A 24633-nucleotide genomic window follows, 5' to 3' on the forward strand; every position below is an offset into this window, starting at 1 on the left:
AAGTGTAATTCGATGGAGTAGGGGTACTATATACCGTTGTCTAACTATTTCATTAAACCATTTTCTATCTCCTACATTTGCTTTAGGCCTGGAATCCATGTGGATTGAGATTTTAAATTTGGTTATCGTGATTGGAAAGCAAAATTTAAAATCCCAATCTGCATGGTATCCAGGCTACCATATTTATTACAATCATATATTGATGAAGACCAGGATATTGGCTTAGTTATTTTTTTCAGTACAGATTGAAGTTCTTTGAAAATATCTAGTTAAATTTAAAAAAAAAGGAAAAAAAAGAACAACAACAACAACAACAACAACAGCAACAACAACAACAACAACAACAACAACAACAACAACAACGACGACGACGACGACGACGACGACGACGACGGCGACGACGATGATGATAATAACAACAACAACAACAACAACAACAACAACAGACATATCATTATCAACACTGACAAAATGACAGACATGTACGGCATAGTAATTACGAGCATTACTATACCGTCACAAGGCTTCGTAATCACCCTATCATGAAATGGTTCTCGTTGGAATCACCCTCAGGCGCTGTAAAATTAACCCAAAACAGCTTGCATCCCCTCCCCCATCACTTTGTTCTAAAACAAGATGCTCTCCCTCCTCAATATTCACATCCCAGTTATTTCATTGTGATTCAGATTCAAAGAGTGCAGTAGACTATTTGACCATGTCTCGCATATTAAATACTGTACCAGACAGCATCATCATATAATAAGTATTTTATCTTTAGTCATAGGTCGAAATATTTTTTTTAAAAGAGGTTTACGTGCATCTTGACAATAAAAGGTAGGGGAGATCTTCAGTCGGGTATATGTCCACCTTTCATGAGGGGCGGGGGGGGGGTTATCATATATTTGTTTTATGTTATCCAGTTCCATATCAGGCTTTTAGGTAACAATTTCAAGCTCACAGCTCATTGTAGAAATGAATTTGTCATTACAATTCAAAACACAGTGACTTCCTATTCAAAATTTTAAAAACGCCCCCCCCCCCCACATATATATATACACTTACTTCCAATTTAAAAATACTAGAAGCCAAGGCTGCAACGCTACACTTGGTGGGTTATAATTATACTGCATGGTTGATGGGAGGAGGAATAACATTTTTCGAATAAAAAAAAGAAAAAAAAGAAAAAGGCATGATCACTATTTCTAGGGCTTCCTATGACCTCAACCCCAATAAAGTAAGGGCTAACCCCTGCTGAGTGGGCCGGGTCTAGCACATTAAAAATGACGTCATGCAAGATATTTTCCATGCCCTGCCTGTACATTCCTATGGTCATGTGACTTCTAACGCGTTGATTAATTGCTTCACGTCCACTCGGGACAGGACTGGCTGATGTTGTAAAAGAACATGATGGCGATATGAAATGCAATAATAAATGCGAATAGACGTTTTGAAATATCAAATACTATAGTAGAAATAGTAAATTTAGTGTTGATTCCAGAGTTAATAAACAACTTTTAACGAAAAGGTTTTGACCCCGATCAGGTCGGCTGACAATAAACGGAACAGCCGAGGTTAGCTTCATCCGCCATTTTTATTTCGGTGGGCTGCTTCCAAAGCTGAGGCGTGTCACATAATATTTCGACAATTATTCGGTAGGTAGAAAGTTTTTTGGTTATGTGATAGATCTACTTGTTCCATAATGACAAGTGACTGTATTCATGTAGTTTGATTGTAATTTTCACGTCAAAATCTTGCAAAAAACGTTAAACACTAAACCCCACTCGCACAGGACGCTACACACGATAGTCAAGTGTATTCTAAGGCTAATATGGGCTTGGCTCCCGTAAATTACACACTAATATGTGTAAAAGCAAGCCTAAAAAATGACCCTTTTAATTGCTACCTTTTCGTACCCGATATTTGGGGAAATATTTATATATTCTGGTATACTTCGATGCAAAATATTTTCAAATTTGTAAATTTTTCCATGTCTGTCCCTGGGTGTTGAAATTGATATCAAGCAAGTGTCAATTTGTGTCATTTCTGTGGGTTGCCAGCCGTTTAGAATTTTAATATAATTTGCATTCACAAAAAATGAGCTGATTACAGGAATTTTTAGATGTTATATATTGTCATGAAAATATGTATTATCGTCAACTATTGATTAGTTCAAGGTCAGACTGCATTCAGTCTTTTGAGATTTCAGTTGTGGACGTGACGAGAATAAATCATACATAATCTCAATATGAATTGATGAAACAAACCAGTACTCGACTCTGACTAGTGTGTATTTTATAAATATGACATTTATTCATGATAAAACAGTACATCAAACATATGCTGTGGAATGTCAGAAACATTTATTGACCAAAAGAATGAAGATACTTTGTAAGCCATCTAAAAATTGAGACATTCAATTTGTGTGGGGTTATTTTGTAATTTTCAATCATTAGTAAACTTGCATTTGCAGCATGTATGTCATACACACACAGACTGAGACACAATTTTTTATGTAGCTATAATTAAGGGTTTGTCTTTCTTGGTTTAAAATTACATGATATAAAGTGTAAGCAGAACCAGAATTGTGTACATTTATTGCTGTAGCATGTTACAGTTTCACTTTCTAGCAAAGTGGGTTAAAATGTAAACACTTTGATTTATAGCAAAAATGAGTCTTGATAAACTTTCATATTAATGCAGCTTAATGGTGTATGTAATTTTACCAACTTCCCACACTAAAAAAAGACAATTACAGAAATGAAGAGTGATTTGTGACACTGCAGTATATCACTAATAATAGATCTTTGGGTGTGGTGCTGTAAAAACTCAGTCTACAGTCAGTTTGAGTACTAATGAAGAGCAACAGCGACAGCATATCAATTACTATGGATAATATTACCAGTAAATTGCCTCATCAACTTTCTACTCATGAACTGTCTGTCTTTATGACTTTAAATACATGTATTCCTGTCAGCTATACTAGTATGTCTGGTGTTTCAAATAAACCAAGATATATCTGTATATAACTTTGATTTGTGGATAGGTTACAAATGTAATAATTCTGAACCGGGAAAAAGAACACGAACCCACCCCCATTTGTTTTCAAATTCATATTATTGGTACTGAACCTACACGTTATATTCTGAAATGTTATGTAAATGAAATGTTTGATGGTCTTGCCCTTCAGAGTAGTTATTTTTTCCTTGATTACACCAGACATGTAAACCAGTGTCCATGGTCATATCATACATATAATTTTATTTGTGGTTTGTTCTGTCCTTTCTGATCCTTGTGAACTGTACAAATGTGCTGTGAAGATCAAATTTTGAAATACTGATAACTTTTGAGAGCAAGCAATAGTTTACAGGTTAGGAATGCCAGACAAGCTAAATGTAGCTAAATATTTTATGATTTATGTAGTCTTGACCTTTACATGTATGTGATTGATCATCATTTAGAAAATGAAATATTGATCTTTTTTCTGAAGTCTGGATGGATCTTTTATGTAGGGCATGGAACACCTGCTTAATCAGGAATTCCAGTAATGTATGTGTATTGTATTTTTGAAATTGAATTTTTTAAGATAGATTAATGTGTTTTGAAATTCAGTGTTTATTATTTTTGTTATTCATTAATGAATTTAATTTTCATAAGGCATTGGTATTTCTAAAATGTTTGGTTTGCAAATTGCAGTAATAAAAGTCTACAAAGAAGTGTTTGTTGGGATATATTACAGAACTATGATATACATTCCACAGAATAGTACATGTATGTACATGTATCATAGAATACTTTTAGTAAGCGGCATGGTATTATAAATAAAAAACATGGCCGATAAAGTGTCATTTGTTTATTTACTACGGCTTAGATATAATAATTCCTTTCCTTAGTGGTGAAAACTAGTGTACACAGTAGTCTACAGGTAATGAGCCCAAGTCGTAGATGTGACTAGAAGGTGAATGCCATGATGATATCCAGACTAATGCTTGTAGACAAGCTTCAATATATACATTTGTACATGTATACTTGATGGACGAGGGAAGCAGATGTTACAACAGAGGCACAATAAAATAAATGACTTCATGAATGTATTCATCACCAGTAGCAGGTAGCAATGCCATAGAGATGTCAATTGTTATTCAATGGTACTACTGTGACATTTTATCTTGTGTAGTTAGAATCAGTATTTTTGCTAGGGTTGGGGAACCCTGCTAACAGCAACTGAGCAAGGAAGAAAGGTAAAACTGACAATGTTTCCCCACAGAGTCTGTGGTAATTTTGTTCGGGAACCCAGGTAAAATGACCTGAGAATATTGGTAGATTTTACCTACTAACCTCCCTTAGCAAAAACACAGTTGGAATTACATTCAGTTTAGTTACCGTAGTGTGTATATTAGTTATTACTCAGTATCATGAGTATGTATGGAATGTATTTATCATGTATCTTATGTTACTTGTATGGTCATGATGTTTGATAGTTATTGAAATGAAAATGTATGAATTTGGTTACATTTACAAAAGTAAAAATGGTTTGTTTGCATAATTATAAATGCCAAGTTATTGAATGCTGTTTGAATATGATAATTTTTGTCATTGAATAGTGCATTGTGTGGTGAAGGTCATGACCCCTTATAGGTCATGATGGGACTCAAGGTGACATTTGCAATAATTTTTGCATGCAACTTTTACTGAAGGAACAGTAGAAGTTGAATGATTTAATTTTTCCTTTAATTGTGGTTCTTATTGTATGATACATGTACATATTTAAAGAATTACAAAATTATAGTTTAAGAAATATTGAAGAAATGCAACAAAATGACTCAAGTTTATTAATACAGTCAGCTTTTCTACTCACAAGGTGTCAAAGTGCACATTTGCAAGTGAAAAAAAATGTATGCAGTACCACCAAGTGTATATGCCTCCTGCCTTGTATCAAATACATATGGATGCTGTTGTTGTCACATTCTGTGCAAAAAAATATGCAAAATTATTGAGACTTTGGTTTTGTCCTGAACCTTGTAAGAAAGAAGAGTGAACATGTATTGATGTAACAAGCTTTGTGTAATTTACTGTGCAAGATAAATACCCAGCTAGCTGGTAAATATTTAGTGAAAGGAAGAAAAGTTTGCCCCAGCCTGAGTTTTTGTCTTTTGATTTTAAAGAGCCTAGAGCTAGCTAAAAACCACTACTGGTGTGTATATATACGTTGTAGAATGGAACAAGGGACGTCAAACTCTAATGTCAAAAACATGCAAGGGCTTCAATCAAGTCTGTGGCTGTGAAACTGAAAGAACCATTTGAATTTCAATAGGTTCCTCATCTATGTGTATACATGTAGCTATTGTATATCAGATAGCCTTGTTTCTAGGATGTAATACAAATAATTAGAAAAAAAAGAGACAAGATATTTATAGTACCGGTAAGCCATATATGTCAGCAGTGTTTTATGAGTACCGGTACCGATAGTCTTATTGCAAATTATATGTATTAATGTAAGGTTTAGTAGACATGTAGTCTAATGTGCATAGACATTGTACTTACTTCTCATAGTAACTATTTTGAACCACCCCAAATCTATCAGAAAAAATTCATAATTGCAATTCAAAAATGAAATAAAGTAAAGTAAATTAAGGTATTAATTTTACTGGGCACCTGATTAATTTTATTCTGCAGACAGGCTTGTACTCGTACACTGTGACGACTGTGTAGAAATTATTCTGATAGGTCTCGTCTGTCTAGGTTAGAAATAATAGTGTGACAGATCTCACTTGCCTAGGCCTCTTTCGAAAAGAGATTGATGATGGCATCATTATGAATTCAGGAAATAGAAATGCAGCTGATTAGATATTCTGTGAGTGTTCCCTTTTGTGCAGTTTATCACCTGATGGCATTCTCTGGAGACTGGCAGGCATGATTGAGGCCCTCACCGTTGAAGCAGACAAACTGACGTTTATAAAGCTGCATAGCATAACTCAAACCTTGCGCAGGCCTCTATTCCAATTTCTTGATGGAAATTACTATATATATCTAAATACTTGTATAGCCTTTATGAACACTTAAAACAGCTAGGAAATTATTGATGAGTAGTTCATATCGTGTGTACGTAACTATCTTACTTGATCCATTATTGAATAACTGAAGGGTTCTGTATCCTGTCCTGTTTTTCCATGTCGTCGTGTCCGTATAATTGATTTGTGACGTAAATGCAAGTCCATCGCAGTGAATAAATAACATTGGCCATTCCATTTACCTGTACATTGCTTAGTAACCACCGACTGATGTAGATCAGCAATTTTTTTTTCTCGTGTATCGATGTACAGCTGTATGGTCACTCAATCATTGATTGATTTCTCATTGCCTTCCCAGGCCTCAGTCTCTGTGTTTTTATTCTCATCACGTTTCTTTCGTCTTGTGCCGAGGATTTTTTTATTATTATCCAAACCATCACACCTATGTAGGAGAAACCACAGTTATGGCCTAGCATCCGTTGTGATTCCGTCTATGTCTAATGTAGTAGCTGTGTTTGTATGGGTTCACTCTGTGTTGTCATGTCATGCCAAAAGGCAACATCTGTCCCTTTCTCGATCAGCATCCTGATCTGTTTCTCCTCCTCATCTTCTTGCTTCTCTTAATTTATACTCTGTTCTATGCTCTAAGCTGCCTGATAATATATGTTCATCAACGTCAGACAGGTTAGTCTCAGATTTTTTTTTTCTTCTTATCTCGTCTTCTTTTTCCTTTTATGCCTGAAATTATAATGAAATGAGATAACGATTTTTATTAATGACTGTCGTTACATGCAATGTCTTTACTTGATTGCTGAGTCTGGATACTGAGATGGCGTCAAGATTTAATTTTATTGATACATGTATTCTGTTCAAATAGATCTTGAAATTTGTAATTTTGTTTTCTTCAAGATTCTATGATGGCGTCAAGATCTCATTTCTTATTCTATCCTAATTATTCTAATAATGAATATCAGGAAGTTTGGTATTTTGTTTTCTGTAACTTAGTTTTTTTTCTTCAAGATACTGAGATGGCATCAAGATTTTATTTTCTTAATGTTCTGTAGTAATTGTTCAAATAGATCTTGAAATTTGTAATTTTGTTTTCTGTAGGTTTTGTTTTCTTCAAGATGCTATGATGGTGTCACGATCTAATTTCTGTTATATTCTGTCGTAATTTTCCCAATATGAATATCAGGAAATTTGAAATTTTGTTTTCTGTGATTTGTCATCAGACGTCATTTATCTTATGCCATGGTGGTCACTGCTTCATTAGATTGTAAATTGCATTAGCAAAGGAGAACATTGATTATATTCACTAAGTGCTGTTGTAAGCGTCAAGGCACTATTTTGATGAAGATTGATAAAAATTATTTATGAATAATATTTAATATCAGAAGTCTGATCATTCCAAGTCAGGATCAAACTTCTTTCTTGAATTTTAGAATTTAGATTTTCATATTCTTTGAAAATATTTTAAGTGAAATTAATGTGTTTGTAAATAAAGATTTTGGTAAAAAATAAAAATGTACAGGTTTTTAAAAATAGGCATACATGTAAATGGTATACATTAGTTCTGAGTTATATCATTTAGATGACTACTAACTAACATTATGCCTTGGGGTATTCTAGAACAGTCCAGGCAAAAATTGAAATTTTTTATTTGTTTCCTAAAACATGATTTCAGATGATAAAGTACAAGTAGGTAGGCCAGCATTTCATTGTATTTTTGAAAAATTGGTGTGACGCTAAGACAGGATACTCGGTTGGTTACAATACTTCTGTGGTAGTTTGATGAAGTGTAAACTAAGTAAATGAAGACAGTTATTATTATGTGCAGTAGACGAACACAATATGCAGACTGTACTACTGTGTCAATTCAATCTACAATCTTAAAAGATCTGATTTCTGTGGAATGGGTGTTTAAAAATGACCAAATATACAGTAGTTTGGCAATGTAAAATTTAAAAAAAAAAATTTTTACATCAAAATAGAAGTAAATTCTCACCACATTTTTACCCTTTTGAATGTTAAAAAAATATTTACGGTTGACTGCTTAAACTAGAGTAGGTATGGTTATTGCAAACACACAATTATTTTTATTTGGCCTCATGATGAACTATTTATACATGTAGATTTCTTGCTGGACTTACTGTATACAGTATGTTCTTTTTATTTTTCCATGTATGAAATTTATCTAGACAGATTTTATAGGCAAATTGATGCATTTTCTATTTTATTTTGTAATAGCTCGTAACATTGTTATGTTTAGATTAAAAATCAAAATTGAATTATTTGCAGTAAATTGATCATCAAAGATTGATGAATATGCTAATTGAAATGATTATTGCATGTTTATATCATGAAAGATGTACAAGTGGTCAGTTTCTGTGATCATACAGTATTTTTAGGCTTGTCGTGAACACCTGTATGTTAGATTAGATTGTGCGGTAAGGAATATTGTAGTAAAAAGAAAGGAAATGTTGACATCTCAGTGACATACTTTATTTCTAAAAATCAGTTTAAAATTATCTTCCTTTAATATTATGAAATGTTGAAATAAAACATTATATCGCTTACAGTGATGTTATTAGGTTGAATGTGTGAAATTATAATTTTCTTCCCTTATTTTTTTGAATGCTCGTCAAATATTGAATATGAAGATGCGATGGGTTTGGGTGTGGCATGTGTACGTGCGTATACTGCTGTTCTCTGCTCTACTGCAAGGAAAGTAGATTGAAAGCTCGATTTTTAAAAAATACGTTATAGAATATTGATAGCAGATCGATTCTTAGCAGTTTCTTCATACTGGTATTAAATTCTAATTTATGTTCTAAATCTGGAGTTGAAAGAACAATGAGAAAGTAGGGTATGAGGTAATCCCCAGTTGTAAAATTTACTCAGGGCTGAAGAATCCTTGTATATGAGAATGTAGTAAAACATTTACATGATACTAGTTTAGCACATAATTATTAAAATATGAATTGTAATTTAAGAGTGGGACCCTGGTAAAAATCCTGCGTACTCCCAGGTAGATTTTACCGCAGTTTTCATAATTGTATTGTATCTGCAGGGGTATAGTAATTGTACTGTTCTTTGCAAAGTACTGCTATAATATCTACACAGGGAAGACATGTAATACCCATAACCACACTTATAAAGGAGTGCTATCCTGATTTGAACATTTTTACTACTATTTTTTTTCAATGGAGAATTATTTAATAATTATGGTATTGTAAATTCATGTGAAATGTTGTAATTATCTCTTGTGACTGAAAGATCTGTAGAATTGCATTTATGTATGTTGGTATAATAAATGAAGGTTTCGGATTGATATTTTTGCATGTAAGCATGGCATCAGGTCTAAGAAAACTGCATGGACATCAGCCTGTGTTATAATTGGTTTAATGTATTTACCTGTAAGTAATCAATTTTAGCAATGTGAAAAAAAATTATGAATAAAAATATTTAAATCTGGACTGCGACGCTTTCGAATGTGTCGCTACTATCAGTGACATATGAAAACACGAAATGTGAACTAAAGCATACAGTGATATTAGACTGTTGATAAAAGTAGCGTGACAGAAAATATGCAATCAAGCAGTATATGCACAATAGCTTTCCTCCATAGTCTAATTACAATGTATTGAATTTATGGTTTCGTATAACAAGGCCGTACAATAGAAGAAGAATATTGGAGCAAGTTTTAATATGACACTGATGTCTTTTTTGAAATGTAGTTTTGTAACATCAATTTTATATTGATCAGAAACCCATGTAAAGAGGATCAATACTACGTATACTTATTACTGCAAGGCTGAAATATATTCAGCACTTGTTCATGAAAAAAACTGTTTGCGAAGGCCTATTTTTTTTTTTTTAATTCCTAGATGATACAGATGTACCTTCAAAAGGGAATCAGTGATAGCTGTACAAAAATTTATCTAACCCCCCCCCCAAAAAAAACAACAACAAAAAACCCCCCAAAAAACCCCAACATATACAAATACAAACTGTGTACAGCTAACATGAAATAAAATGTTTGTAAAAATAAATATTTTCTGATGCGTATTATTACAGAAAAATCAGACGACATCTACTTGTAATTCAAGTAATAATCATGTCCAGAAATAAAGGGCATATGTGAAAGAAAGTTAACAGATAAATGTCACAGGGTGGGGATGAAAAGGTTGTTACTATGGAAACCTAATGACATCAGATGTTTAATTTCTGTGAGAGGTACTTTGAGAGGTGCCGTGTTTTGAGAGTTAATATAAACTGTGACTCATACATACATGTACACAGAGTGTAGTTGGAACATTGCAGCATTGTATGCTGAGCACAAGTAGGCTGTACATGATAAGCTTTGAATAGAGGACTTATTCAGCATTCAGCTACTTTATGTATGAACTAATATAACTTTTATGGGTAAAAAGCAGTGGGTACTCTGAGGCAATTTGATACGCATGTACCACTGATGCACAACACATTTTTGTGACTGAAAAGTTTGATGTTCTCCCTATCTCTTCCTCTAGCAGTGTGTGATCAGATGGCTCCAGGGGAACCTGCTAATGTTTAGTATTTTGACCCACACCAAAAATGATGTCTTTCACACTGAGTGCGACACAACCACTGGGCCTATAGGACACCCCAACATTTTACACAGTATATCCATATTACAAAGAACATGTGTAGGACAGCAAAAGTAATATAGTCTTAAATTATGAAGTGACATTTCAAATAATAAATTCGTTGACAAAAAGTATAGGTAAGGTAATCACGAGCAATCTGTCCAACGAATACCTGTGTACTGAAAATAGAACAATGTAAAGTTCAAATAAACGGTAAAGTATGCATAGAAAGATCTAAGAATCACGACACATGCACCAAAAAGAACCCAAACACATAGGTTTATTAAACCTATGTAGGATCTATATGATATCTTACAAACTACCTGATTGTAAATTAGTTGTGAATGTTCTTTATTTTAGAGCAACTAGGAGAGAGAAAAGAAAATGGGGGACCGAGAGATAAAGGTCCTGGAGACAGCTGATGATATTCAGGATAGGAGACAGCAGGTCTTGCTACACTATGCCGAGTTTAAGAATCTTGCCAACCAAAGACGAGCTAAGTTGGAAGATGCGAGACGTTTTCAGTACTTCAAACGTGATGCTGATGAACTGGAGACATGGATCTTAGAGAAGTTGCAGACTGCTTCTGATGAGAGCTACAAGGATCCAACCAACTTGCAGGTAATATCCTTATTCGTGGATTTCTGTGGATTTTTGTGAATTTAATTTTTTTGGATTCTGGACACGAATATTTTGTGCTTCCCACTTATTTTGTGACTTAAGAATCTGAAAAATTAGAAAAAGTGAATGAAACGAAACATTTTAAACAATTCATTTTTCAAGTACATCCAGTGTAATCATGAAAAGGAAAATTGGAAAATTCTATTTTCAAGACGTTTATAATTATACTAGCACAAAATTTTTGTGTTTCAGAAATCTCTCAAACTTGTACGTCTGTATATTAGTAATGTGTATTCAACAAAATTTGATGTATACTTCAGATAACTCTCTCTCTCTTATCTGTTCTCTGAAAGTGTCTTCCTCTCTTTGTGTTCTGTTTCTTTTTTCTGTGTCTGTATAAAAACTGACAAGCAGAGACCTTACTCTCAGAAGGTAAATGACACTACTAGACTATTCCTGGCTATGCTATATGCTAATTTTATCCTTTTCCTCCAAAGTCAGACTAAAAGAAAACTTTCCCTTCTTCTTCACTTTCTCTCTCTTTCTCGTGTAGTCTTCACTTCCAAATCTCTCACCTTATTAACCAGTATATGTATCAATGTATAGAAAGTTGTAACTCATGTCATTTTTTCAATGAATCGTTAAATGACAGTAAACATGAAATATTGTTTCTTTTATGTACATGTATGTCTGTAAACATTATTTGATTTTATATCAATTTTATATGTTATATTTAAAGAGAAGCTAGTATTCTGATTGATTCACAGTTCTACTTACAAGCCTATTTTTGATGCCAAGTAGTTTATGTTAAACCTAAGTTGGTTTCATTTTGCCTTCGTTATTCATATAACAACAAAAGAGAAACTTGTGATGTTTGCATCAGTGTTGAGTATTGAAATCTGACTGTAGTGGCCAGCCAGCAGATGTGCATCATAAAGCAAGATTTTTGCATGAATTTATTACCTTAAAAATCTTTCTTTTTTTTTACTCAAATTTTTAAATGCTTTCTTTTACCTTGACAAATATTTAAAAAAAAAATATTTTTCATATCTCTTTTCTGTACGTATTACCAGTTTTAATACTACACTATCATGACTACAATTATTTCAGATCCATTACTAGATACTTCTTGATTTTAAAAGAACTTTTTTTTCTGAATTTTCTTATTCTTTAATACTTTTTTTGAAAAAGAAATAAGGACAAAAATTGCAAAATTTTAGCAATTTCTTTCTTAATTTTACTGATACTATTTTTAAAAAGATAATCGAAAGGATCGCAAAATGAAAATTTGTACTTGTTTGTCCAACTGCTTCATATTCTTGGAAACTATTCCTGTGCAAAACAGGATCCACACTGTCATTTTGAGTACAATGAAGTCTGAAAATCAGATAGTGTTACCTTGTAAAGTGTAGGGTTAAGGCTTGTCCCTCTGTATACATTTTAAAATACCTTTTCCATGCCTCTGCCTACCTTCTAAAACCATTATTTTTCATACTTAAAATTTCATTGGTGTAATGATGGTGATACTTTTTTTCTATAAGTTTGGTTATTGCCATTAATTTTACCCCTTTTGTATAATTATTCTGGGAGCATTATTTCTATAAACCCTTCCTGTATAACTATCTGGGAGTATTATTTCTATTAAAAAACACCTGTTCCTGGAGCTTTGTTTCTATGACTTGTATCCTAACTGTATATGCACTACATGTTTTCCTTCTCACCTCCATTTTTTTTCTTCAGGATATCAAAAATTTGAAGGTATGGTAAAACAAAACCATTCACCAAATATTGATGTATAAAAGCGTATCGTCTTTAGTCATCTCATTGTTCTCTCCTCTATATCTTGTCTTATTAAAAAAGGCTTAAGTATGGATATGACTGCAGTCTTTAACATGAATGTAAATCTGATATGATCAGACCTATCTGTTTGCCATTGTCTGTCTATCCCTCCTGTCTTCCAGTGCAGTCTAACCTACACTTGAAATAGTTTGCTAACTTGTCTAAGTTTTTAAAAAGTATGTGATATACATATCACTGTGTTCATCAGTAGGTCATGTACAAGTATAGTATGTACAAAAACCAGGTTCAAGTGTAGGTTGAGAATGCGAGGCTTCCCATGGTGGTATATTCTTGACAGGTTCCCTGATATGTCTGTAAATGTATACCACTCTAAAAGCATGTCTGCTGGTAGTATGAGTTATCAATAACTCCTTTCAGGGATGCTGACAGCATACACAACTAATGCATGGAATGTTTCTGTCCTAGAATGCTCCTTTGATCTGCCCAAGTATGTTCCTATGAATGCCCTATTATCCTATAATCTGTCCTAAAATGACCCCTTGTCATTTTCTATGTATCTGTGTAAATGAAACTGTTCTGTCACAGAATGTCATGATGGCTGTAACGATCTTCCTTAGTAGTAGTATGCTCCTATGATCTGCCCATGTAATTCTCTCCTCTATGTCCTCAAATGACCTTCCTTGTCATTTCTGTGTACCTTATTGTGTATGTAAAACTTCTCTGTTTCAAGATGCCATGATGGCCAGCTGCTATCATCAAGTATAGCTGGCTGTCAGTTCATTACATCAAGTATATATATATAACATTGTCCCCTAAAGTACAACTACTAATCCAGAGTACAGAGCAGTAGTCAAAATACGTGTATTTCTATTGACTTGTTAACTTTTCTTGATACAGTGCAAAATCTAAATATTAAGTACATGCGTGCATCAGCAATTTCCATGGTACCAGAGTTCTCCTCAGTAGATAATACTAAAGCTGTGATATTAGCAAAATTATTCAGAGCTCAAATTAAACTTTATGCATGTACTTGTAGTTATATTTAGTCAACATTGTGAAATAAACTGTTTTAACTGCAGTTTTGTGTCGATTTCCAAAGGTGTAAGAGAGTACATCTACCATTTGCTAGTCTAGATGTAACCCAGCTGATATTGAGCCCTAACATAGACTTATAACAAAGCCAATCAATACATGATCATTTCTGTATGTGCCTTACAGTTTTTTTTTTTTTTTTTTTTTTTTTTTTTGGGGGGGGGGGTGGGGGGTGGGGGGGGGGGGTGAGACATTGTAGAATCTATCCCATGATCTATGATAGCCAGAGGAGAACTCAGTTTACTGTAATGGTTGTTGATTGCAGAAAATGTCTCATTATACAGGCTCCTCTTATAATGTCACTATATTTGTGTACATAATATACAATATATATACATTTCTTTTTAAACAGGTGATATCACACAGAGACTTGCAGTAGCTGTTTATTTATTTAGTGATGATATAATATTACAAATGAATTATGCATATTTTCATTACCTTGGAACGTCAAAAGCTTTGCAAAAGAATCAGATCATAGCATATTTGATGGCTGTTATTATTATGCAAATTTCTATATTTAGGCCATTGTAATATGATATTTTTCATATTTTGCAGAGCTGTAGGTGATATGACATTTTTTCAAACCTAGATTCTTATAAATAAATTGTGACTATGATTTTATATGCACATTGATTCAGTCGCATCAGATATGCATGTAAACTGAATACATAGAAATGAGTGGATTGTGAGCTTTGGTCATCAATTTCGTGGATTTGTTTTACAGGGGAAATTGCAGAAACATCAAGCATTTGAAGCAGAAGTGGCGGCTCATAGTAACGCTATTGAAGAACTGGACAAGAGTGGTATGGAGATGATTAATGCACAGCACTTTGCATCTGAAGTCATTCAGGTGAGTGGATTGACATGTAGCATTATTGATTAGTTTATACCATACTAATGGCCCGGCCTCTGAGCAAAATGTGCAAGTGACATTGATAAATAACCTGATAACATTTTTGCTGAAGACTTGTCATGTACAATATATCGCTGGCAAACACAGTACTCTTGTAAATTAAAAAAAACTCCACTTAATTCAATGTTCCGGTCTTATGCAGAAGACCTTTCTTCGGAATTTGAATTAAAATTACAGTGGAGAGTAAATATTGTGAAAAAATTTGTAAATAACAGATTTTGTCAATTTTAGGCCTCCCTTCAGGCACAACCTGAGAATGGCTGTTACAATGAGTTCCATCCATCCAGTCACAACACATACTTTCTTAAGACATGTAGTATCTGATATAATTCAAACTGAGGTCCAGTTTCTTGTTGGTTTTTTTTTGCCACTGTTGTTGAATGTTTGTTTGTACTTTTCTTGTGCAGAAACGATTGGAAGAACTTCACCGTCTATGGGAGTTGCTTTTATCCAAGCTACGTGAGAAGGGAATTAAACTGCTACAAGCTCAGAAACTTGTACATTTCCTGAGAGAAATTGATGAAGTGATGTATTGGATTAAAGATAAGGTGAGAATTGTTTTGTTTTTCCCATGACACATAGAATTACAAATCTACTTGTTAGTGAAGACGTTGATTCCAATATGTATTGTAATGCCATAACACTTTTTGTAGAAAAAGGCGAAGTACAGCTGAATAAAAAGAGTGATAGAATACACCAGTTATTGCTTGAATTTATTATGATTATTATGGACACATTATGGACATTTTTGAGATCCCTGTTTGCATAGCTGTAAATTTTGTTTGTACATCTTATTTACAAAAAATATCCATTTTTTTCCTCACAAAATAGGAGGCATTCTGTGCCTCTGTTGAGACTGGTGTTGATCTGGAGCATGTTGAAGTTCTCCAAAAGAAGTTTGATGAATTCCAAAAGGTAAGTAAGCATTATGATATGATAGCGCCCCAAAAATTATAAACAACAGAACTTTTATAATGAACGTTGAGGGCGCACTGTTGGTTCAGACCAACACATTGTGATGGTGTTTGGTGTTTTGAATACAAACTAGAAAGAAAGTGAAAAGTTTCAATAATAATACAGAGATAAAACTTGTACTCCTGTTACAAAGTTGCCATGGTGAGACGGAATAATTCTGAAGTTCAAATAATTTGTAAAGTCTGTGTTCTTCGTTTATGAAAGTAGCAATATTGTACATGACTGCATACTAAGCATGACACTTTTATTTCATTATAAAGGACTTACAAGCCCATGAAGACAGAGTAATTGAAGTGAACTCTGAAGCTGACAAGTTGATCGCTGAAGAACATCCAGAGTCTGAAACTATCACAGGAAGACAAAATGTAAGTTGACTAATAGTGGTATTGAAAAATGTATCCCCATGGGTAGAAAAAAAGAAAAATCTGAAATATATTCTCAATAAAAATGTCTTTAGGATACACAAGGATGTAGCTCTGGAAAAAGATTTTCAGAAAAATGTATGAAAAACCCACATCTGTTGATATATAGCTTGATGCAAATGACAGATTTGAACGTAATATGTTTGTAATGTGATGATAGCTTATTGTAGTACACCCCTGACAAAGCTGATGTCCAATGCTGACAACATGTCAACAATTTTGGAGTCGCTTCCAAAAATTTTCTTGACTCTGCAAGTAGAAATTTTCAGTAGTAATAATATGTTTACCTTAATAAAATGACATGATAAGAAGAACCAGTACTGTCAGTATCATTGCAGAGATTATCAATTGTTCAGTAGATAGATAGAGAGATAGATAGATAGATAGCACTTTTGTATTCAAGCTAGGGAGTCTGCCTAGGGATACGAATAGGAATAGACTCCCTAGGATTAACCTGATTTGTATTGTCTGCAATGAGCAGATACTGTTATCCATAGTCCCATAACTACAATCTTCTCATTGTGTTGTCTGTAGGAACTAAATGAAGCATGGGAGAGACTGAAGGTATTGTCTTTGTCTCGCCAAGAGAAGTTGTTTGGAGCCATGGAGATCCAGAAATTTAACAGGTTAGTTGACTTGATAACTTGAAGTTTTGTGAAATGGATTATTGTTGTATGAAAAGGAATGTTACCCAAAAAATCCTCAAAAGAAAGAACGTAGTTAAAGTGCTTCAGTCATCTGATTTATATATATATGTATCTTGGGGTCCCATGTTACAAAAACCCTAGCCATTAACTAGGGTCTTTCCGACAAGAAGTTAGGTTCTGTGTAGAAATTTACAAGATTTAGAAAAAACTCTGGAGGTGTGCAGATAAGCCCATTTCAATGTGGTGGTCTGAACTGAGGATGGATAGGTGCTAGCATAGTGATTATGATGCAACAAGTACTCTATCCCGATATGTATATTAGATGACCTCTGACCTTTGAACTAGATGAAACTGAAAGTTAATTTTTCATTTGACTTGACTTGTAGAGATGCTGATGAGACCATTAGCTGGATTAATGAGAAAGACTCGGTCATGTCATCTGATGACTATGGACGTGACTTGGCCAGTGTGCAGACATTGCAACGTAAACATGAAGGCTTGGAACGTGACTTAGCAGCCTTAGATGATAAGGTAAACTTATATTATGATTAAATCTAGTATAGTATGAGTGACGGCAAAGTTGTCATTTTAAAGGACATCTTGAATAATTTTTTGCATAAGTGGTTTATTTGGAAAACAGCAGTGTTTCTGGAGAGATTTGAGCATATGAAGAAATTTGTTCACCCACATGCTTAGAAGTGTTTTTGCTAAGATTGGGGAACCTTGGTAACATGAAGGTGAAAGGTATAAGTGGCATACTTTACAACAGAATCTACGAAAGATTTGTTTGTGAACCTTGGTACTAAAAAGACGCGAGGAGCCCAAGTAGATTTTACCTACTTGCCATCCATAGCTATAACACTGATTGAGTATTGAGTCAACCCGAAGTGATCTGTACATTTGTATGTTGAGACTACATAATGATGGAAGTATTCTTGTTTGCGCTTTCTTTGCTCCAAGACCATGTTACAAGTGTGTGAGTGAGTTAAACATGGCACAACACATCAATGTATATCGATACATAAAAGAAAAGAAAGAATGAAATAGTGGTTAGGTAGAGTTTTGTCATAGGTCATAGTTCGTAGTTTTCTTTAATCTCTGACATTTGTAATGTTTGTGTTATACAGGTAACTACATTGACAGCAGAAGCCGATAGACTGCAGGAAATCCACCCTGACAATGCTCCTGAGATCCTGTCCAAGAAAGAAGAAATTAATACCAACTGGAACCAACTTACAACCAAGGTATGGTAGTGTATGTTTAGTCAAAATAATGGAGTTCAAAGTGATCTGTAAATTGTAATATTTGAACACAAACAGAGGCTTGGATTTCCCATCAGTTGCATGGAACTGTAGATTGTAACAAAATAAATGTAACCTTCCAATCAACTCGTGTGATTTCAAACTAGAGAATAGAAGATACTTAAAAGTGGTCTGGTAGGGGTGGATGGGTCTGAGGGAGGGAAGGGAGTTGTGGTGATGTGTCACTGGTAGAAGTCGTTTTTTGTATGTTCCTTACAACTAAGTTTCACACAGTCTTTACCTTCTACAATTCCAATTGTCACAGCTTTCTGTCTCCTCATAGTTATGTGTAATCATGATCCTAAAAAAAACTGCTGTTCTTTACTCGTCCTTTAGGCCAGTGACCGTAAAACAAGACTGGAGGATTCCTACAAACTGCATCGTTTTCTGGCTGATTTCCGTGACTTGATTTCCTGGATTCATGATATGAACGCTTTAATCTCAGCTGATGAACTTGCCAAAGATGTAGCTGGTGCTGAAGCCTTGCTAGAAAGACACCAAGAACACAAGGTGATTATTCAAGCTTATGTAAAGAAATTGAGTTCTGAAGTCATAAACATGAATCAACCTTTGACAGTAAAAATATTTTCTAAAAAGATAAAATTGGTCACATTTGACAAAAAAAATTTGGTATTCAGTATTTGAAAAAAATATTAGGGTTTACATGATACCGGTGGTTAAACTTATAGTAAGGTTTTGTAACCCGGGTAACAGATAGTAAACATTTGTTACATATGCAATTTTGGTTGGGTACCCCAATGAAATACTATGGGAACTCGGTAGATTTATCTACTTACTGCTGTTATTCTTGCTTTATTCAGTTTGTTTGATATTTTGATTCACTGCTTGTTGTTTATTTGCAGGGTGAGATTGATGCACGTGAAGACAGCTTCAAAGCTACAGCAGCAGCTGGTCAAGAACTTCTAAATTCAGGACATTATGCATCTGAAGAAGTCTCTGAAAAGGTTTGTACCTGAGGTTTTAACAAATCATGAGTGCTAACTGCATTTGCACCTAAGTTTTCAACAAATCATGAGTGCTAACTGCAAAGTATTCCACATGAAACGTAGGATGTCAGTGATGTTTGAATATTATGCAGATATGTTTCCATATGAGACATGCCTTCAGTCATGTTTGAATGTCATTATAACAAAAAATTTCAACTCCAAAAGTGTTCTACATGAGATGTGTGGCCTCTGTCTTGGGGGTTTTAAATTCATGATATGCAATTTCAAGTCCGAAGCGTTCACTATCTGGCATCAGTGGTGTTTGAATTTCAGAGAGATGCAGATTACTGCAAAACGTTGTACATAAGACATATAGCATCATATTTATGTATGGCCATCACAGGAAATTGTTTCACGTGAGACGTAGCATCAGTGGTGTTTGAATTTCAATGTTTTGACATTTTCGTTGTCTTGATTTCAGTTGGTGATCTTGGCCAATGAGAAGACTGCATTGTTGGACTTGTGGCAGGAACGCCAGAGTCAGTATGAACAGTGTATGGATTTACAACTGTTCTACAGAGACACAGAACAAGCTGATACCTGGATGAGTAAACAAGAGGTAATTCATAAAGTCCTTATAAGGAAATGATTTGAATAATACCTTGCCAAACATTCACAACACACTTTATAATTATCCTTATATGGAAAGTCACATGACTGATTCAGTTGCCATATAAGGAATTCATAGCAAAGAAGATTTACATTCCTAATAAGGAAATATATGATAATGAGCACCATTGGTCATTTAGAGTTACCTTATGGTTATACCAGTTATGAAAAATAAGTGAAATATTGGTGTAGTTACTACTGTTGCTAGGAGCAATGCCCGTTCAGTCGTTTCCATGGAAAAAGGAGTAACACAACTGTTCTGATCCTCATGATATCCTTATAACCAATTTACTGATGATGAATATTGTTTCTTGCAGGCTTTCTTAGCCAATGAAGATCTGGGAGACTCCTTGGACAGTGTGGAAGCTTTGATTAAGAAACATGAAGACTTCGAAAAATCACTTGCAGCACAAGAAGAAAAGATCAAAGTGAGTGAAAATAGTTCAATTTTATTGCTTCTCATACAGATGGAAATAATGGATTCAAAACATTGAATAGAGAAATGAAATCAAAGATTACAGACTCAAAGACCAATGTAATATCTCCCGGGAATTATTTATTGCATAAATGAATATGACTAAGTAAATTTGTCATAATGTGTAAAAATGATAAAAGAATGTATACTTCCAGTGTTCAGAACGCATGCTTAGCATTGGTACACATACCTTGTCCCTCTGTGGCAGATATAGTAAATTCTGTTGTTTTTATTCTACAGGCACTGGATGACTTTGCTACTAAACTGGTAGAAAGTGAACATTATGCTGCAGTAGATGTCTCAGAACGTAGAGATGCTGTAAGTAGATTTGACACCCTTGTTTTGTTCTGATGTTTCAAACACCAAGGTGGATAAAAGTCAGTTTACTTCTGGAAATTTGTAGACAATAAAATTGATCCTTCCCACAAGGTAAAATTCTCCTGACATGTCGAACGGTACTATCACTCTCTCATAAAGATGTAAGTCAACATTCTTTATTATTTTAAAAGAAACACGGACAGGCAAAACTGGTATCACATTTTCTGTGAGAAGATTGGTTGTGAAAGTTTACATTATATGTAATCTATGAGAAATCTTCGTGTATTGAAACTGTTTTGGTAGAGAAGTTGACAATATCGAAAAGTTTTAGTGGAATCTAATGTAGGATATTGAAATGAAAGAAGTGTCATGTCTTAGAAAATGCTAGACTGAAAGATCCGTTGCTGTTTCTGCTTCTGTAACCATTCATAAGCTCCAGTGAGTGGTTATGTAAGCAAATCAACAATGAAGAAAAATATATGCTCCAAGTTTTGTAATGTTATATCCTTGAACCATTCTATGTTGTTTGTTATAGTTACTTGCCAGACGTGCTGCTCTCACTGAGCGAGCCTTTTCTCGTAAGTCACGGTTGGAGGAGTCGTACAAACTACAGATGTTTGACCGTGATGCTGATGACGTCAAGGGATGGATTAGTGAGAAACTGAAGAGTGCATCTGATGAAAACTACAGGGTAAAGGCTTACATTCTAATGTATATCGGCAAACATGCTTGCTGGAAGTTTTGTAGCGTGAGTTTGTAACGAAAAAGTGATCATGCACGTTTCTGAAGAAGGCTGTTTGGCTTGAGTTTTGTGTGCTTTTTCTGTTGGCTTTCTTTGTTATCGTTTGTGCCTCTATATAGGCGTGTGTGTGTACGTATGTGTGCATGAGTGTCAACATGTGTTGGTTTGAATGAATGTATGGACGAATACATACGTATGCGTGTGTGTGTGTGTGTGTGTGTGTGCACGCATGTTCTGTGTGTGCATGTTTGTATGCAAGTGGGTGTGTTTGTATTTTTGTGTACAAAATAAGTGTTTGTAAGACTTGAACACATTTCTTTATATTTTATGGTAGGACCCAACCAACTTGCAAGGGAAGTCTCAGAAACACACAGCTTTTGAGGCAGAATTGACTGCAAACATGATGCGAATTGAATCTGTCCGTGATGTAGGCCATGAACTCATTGATGCCAATCATTATGCCTCTGATCAAATCAAAGATAGACTGCAAGAAATCGATGATCTGTGGAAACAGCTCCAGGAACAGACCGGCAACAAAGGTAGGTTGAAAGTGTTAGTGACAATAGTTATAAATCAATTCTCAAGTTTTGCCTCTTGTCTGGTATTTCTGTAACATATATAGATTTCCATTAAACAGGGTATGGTAATGTAATTGTAAGTGTTCAAACTGGACAATAATATAGAACTGTGTTATTTCATTGCATATGATACAAATCAGGTTTACGCTAGGGAGTCTTATCCTATTCCTATCCCTAACCCTAACTCCCTAGCTTGACTACAAATATACATCTATTGGAAAGTCAGTCCACTACTCAAGTCTTACTGATGATGCTAATCAGATTTAGGAAAGGAGGTCTAACCCAATCTCTATCTCTATCCCTATCCCTATCCCTATCCCTATCCCTATCTCTATCCCTATCTCAATCCCTATCCCTATTCCTATCTCTATCTCTATCCCTATCTCTATCCCTATCCCTATCTCTATCCCTATCTCTATCTCTATCCCTATCTCTATCTCTATCTCTATCCCTATCCCTATCCCTATCCCTATCTCTATCCCTATCCCTATCCCTATCTCTATCCCTATCTCTATCTCTATCCCTATCTTTATCCCTATCCCTATCCCTATCTCTATCCCTATCCCTATCCATATCCCTATCCCTATCTCTATCCCTATCCCTATCCCTATCCCTATCCCTATCCCTATCCCAATCCCTACCTATTGTACATTTGGCCCACTGTTCTACATTCTTAGTTCCCACTGAACTTAAGAGTTGATGTCATTGATGTTGGTGAATTGTTCTGCAGAACAGCACCACTGTAGTGTAGAGATGTGTCAGTTTGTCATCCTCAAAAGTTTTGACTTTAGGGAATACCTCACTATGACTTTATATTTTACACAGCTGCCAAACTGAAGGAAGCTACCCAACAACAGCAGTTTAACCGTAACATTGAAGATATTGAAATCTGGTTATCTGAGTTGGAAGGTCACTTGGGATCTGAGGACTATGGCAAGGACCTGACAAGTGTTAACAACCTACAGAAGAAACATGCATTGTTAGAAGCTGATGTTGCTGCTCATAAGGTAGATAGAATGAGGAATTGTGAGCTCAGATCAACTTTGTAGATGTAAACAGAGCTGTAAATACATTTTATAATATGAATATTTGGAGGTGTACAAAAACAAGTCACATATTTTGACCAAGATGTAAACAGAGCTGTTAATACATTTTATAATATGAATAATTTGGAGGTGTACAAAAACAAGTCACATATTTCACTAAGAAATAGGATGAAAACAAAATGTAGATTTGACAGCTGTGTAACTGGTATGCCAACATCAATGTATTAAACAAGGATGTTAAAAAAATAGCAATGCAGAAAAAAATGTCACTTCTTTAACATTTGAGGCTCATGAATGCTATATATGTGTATAACGCTTTTGAAGAATAGAAATTTTTTGTTTTGATAAATATCGCCGTAGATGTGTTATATGTATCTTTTCTTCTATGTTTACATATAGTATGTAAGCTTATAGGTGTTCTGTTTGTTTGTTTATTAATTCATTTTGGAAAAAAGGTAATTTGTAAGCCCAAAGGGGCTTGGCAGATGTTTATTTCTCCCTATATTTATTGTTAGTACTTTATTTTTAAATCTGCATGTCACTATAGTAACTGACTATATTGCTATGTGATCTGTAATGTTCATGACATCCTATGTGTGTACAATAGATATGCCTGTAATTTAGACTACTGTCCCAATGTAGCAAATGACAACGTTTACTATTTTGCCCCTTTTGCAATTTTAGTTGGTGACTTTCTTGTTTTATTTGGCTTGTAGGACCGTATTGACGGAGTCCGAATCCAGTCAAAGCAGTTTATGGATGCTGGTCATTTTGACAAGGATGCCATCAAACAGAAGGAGGAACAGTTGATCCAAAGATATGACGCACTGCAGGTGAGATCTAGTTGCCATGGTAACCATTCTTGTCTTTCTTACAGCAAAGTTTTTTTTTAAAATTCATGTATGAGGTCGTTCATTCCTTGAAGGTCCTTGAAAATCCAAGAATTGAAAACGTTTCCCACAATCTGGACATTTGAATTATTAAGTGAAAATCATGGAATTTCAAACCATTTGGTGAAAATCCTGTAGAGATCACTTCAGTAACACCTGAATCTCTGGGAAAATAAGAATTTATAGAAGTGAATTTCCGTTCTGACATGTCAAATGACAGTCTGTTGGTGAGATGTACCATACAATCTGTCATTATAAATTTGTTGACCCTCAAAACACTGGAAAATGACATGGAAATTCCTGGAAATTAAAATGATCTTCATGGTATATGAACCATATAATTCTTGTACACTATAAATATAAGTATTGTTACCCCTAACATTTATAGCATTAACACCCCTATTTTTCAATACGCTTTGGTTTGATCCTACAATTTGCTATGAAGGATCAATCCATTTGAAGAGAAAGCAGGGGTGAATGAGTGGAAATCTGATAACACAACACTTGTCAGACATTGACAAGACTGGTAGTCCAATTCTGTTGATAAACTAGGTGGTATCT

The 24633-nt window shown here is 34.5% G+C and overlaps 1 protein-coding gene across 3 annotated transcripts in view; it reads left to right on the forward strand.

The window, feature by feature from the left end:
- Positions 1-1576: 1576 nt before the first annotated feature.
- Positions 1577-24633, forward strand: part of LOC144441407 (spectrin alpha chain, non-erythrocytic 1-like) — a 55296-nt gene continuing 32239 nt past the window's right edge. For 2 of the 3 annotated variants that reach the window (XM_078130975.1, XM_078130976.1), the window contains exons 1-19: positions 1577-1652; positions 10997-11257; positions 12998-13015; positions 14874-14999; positions 15470-15610; positions 15894-15977; positions 16298-16402; positions 16994-17085; positions 17493-17637; positions 18234-18350; positions 18744-18917; positions 19271-19372; positions 19836-19973; positions 20341-20451; positions 20739-20816; positions 21352-21507; positions 21893-22097; positions 22962-23143; positions 23899-24015. In XM_078130975.1, coding sequence (XP_077987101.1) covers positions 11021-11257; positions 12998-13015; positions 14874-14999; positions 15470-15610; positions 15894-15977; positions 16298-16402; positions 16994-17085; positions 17493-17637; positions 18234-18350; positions 18744-18917; positions 19271-19372; positions 19836-19973; positions 20341-20451; positions 20739-20816; positions 21352-21507; positions 21893-22097; positions 22962-23143; positions 23899-24015 — 2328 coding nt within the window. In that variant the 5' untranslated portion in view covers positions 1577-1652; positions 10997-11020. The remainder of the gene's footprint in view (positions 1653-10996; positions 11258-12997; positions 13016-14873; positions 15000-15469; positions 15611-15893; positions 15978-16297; positions 16403-16993; positions 17086-17492; positions 17638-18233; positions 18351-18743; positions 18918-19270; positions 19373-19835; positions 19974-20340; positions 20452-20738; positions 20817-21351; positions 21508-21892; positions 22098-22961; positions 23144-23898; positions 24016-24633) is intronic. The other variant, XM_078130977.1, reaches the window with a different exon arrangement.

Source organism: Glandiceps talaboti, chromosome 10 (assembly GCF_964340395.1).
Source record: "Glandiceps talaboti chromosome 10, keGlaTala1.1, whole genome shotgun sequence".
NCBI lineage: Eukaryota > Metazoa > Hemichordata > Enteropneusta > Spengelidae > Glandiceps > Glandiceps talaboti.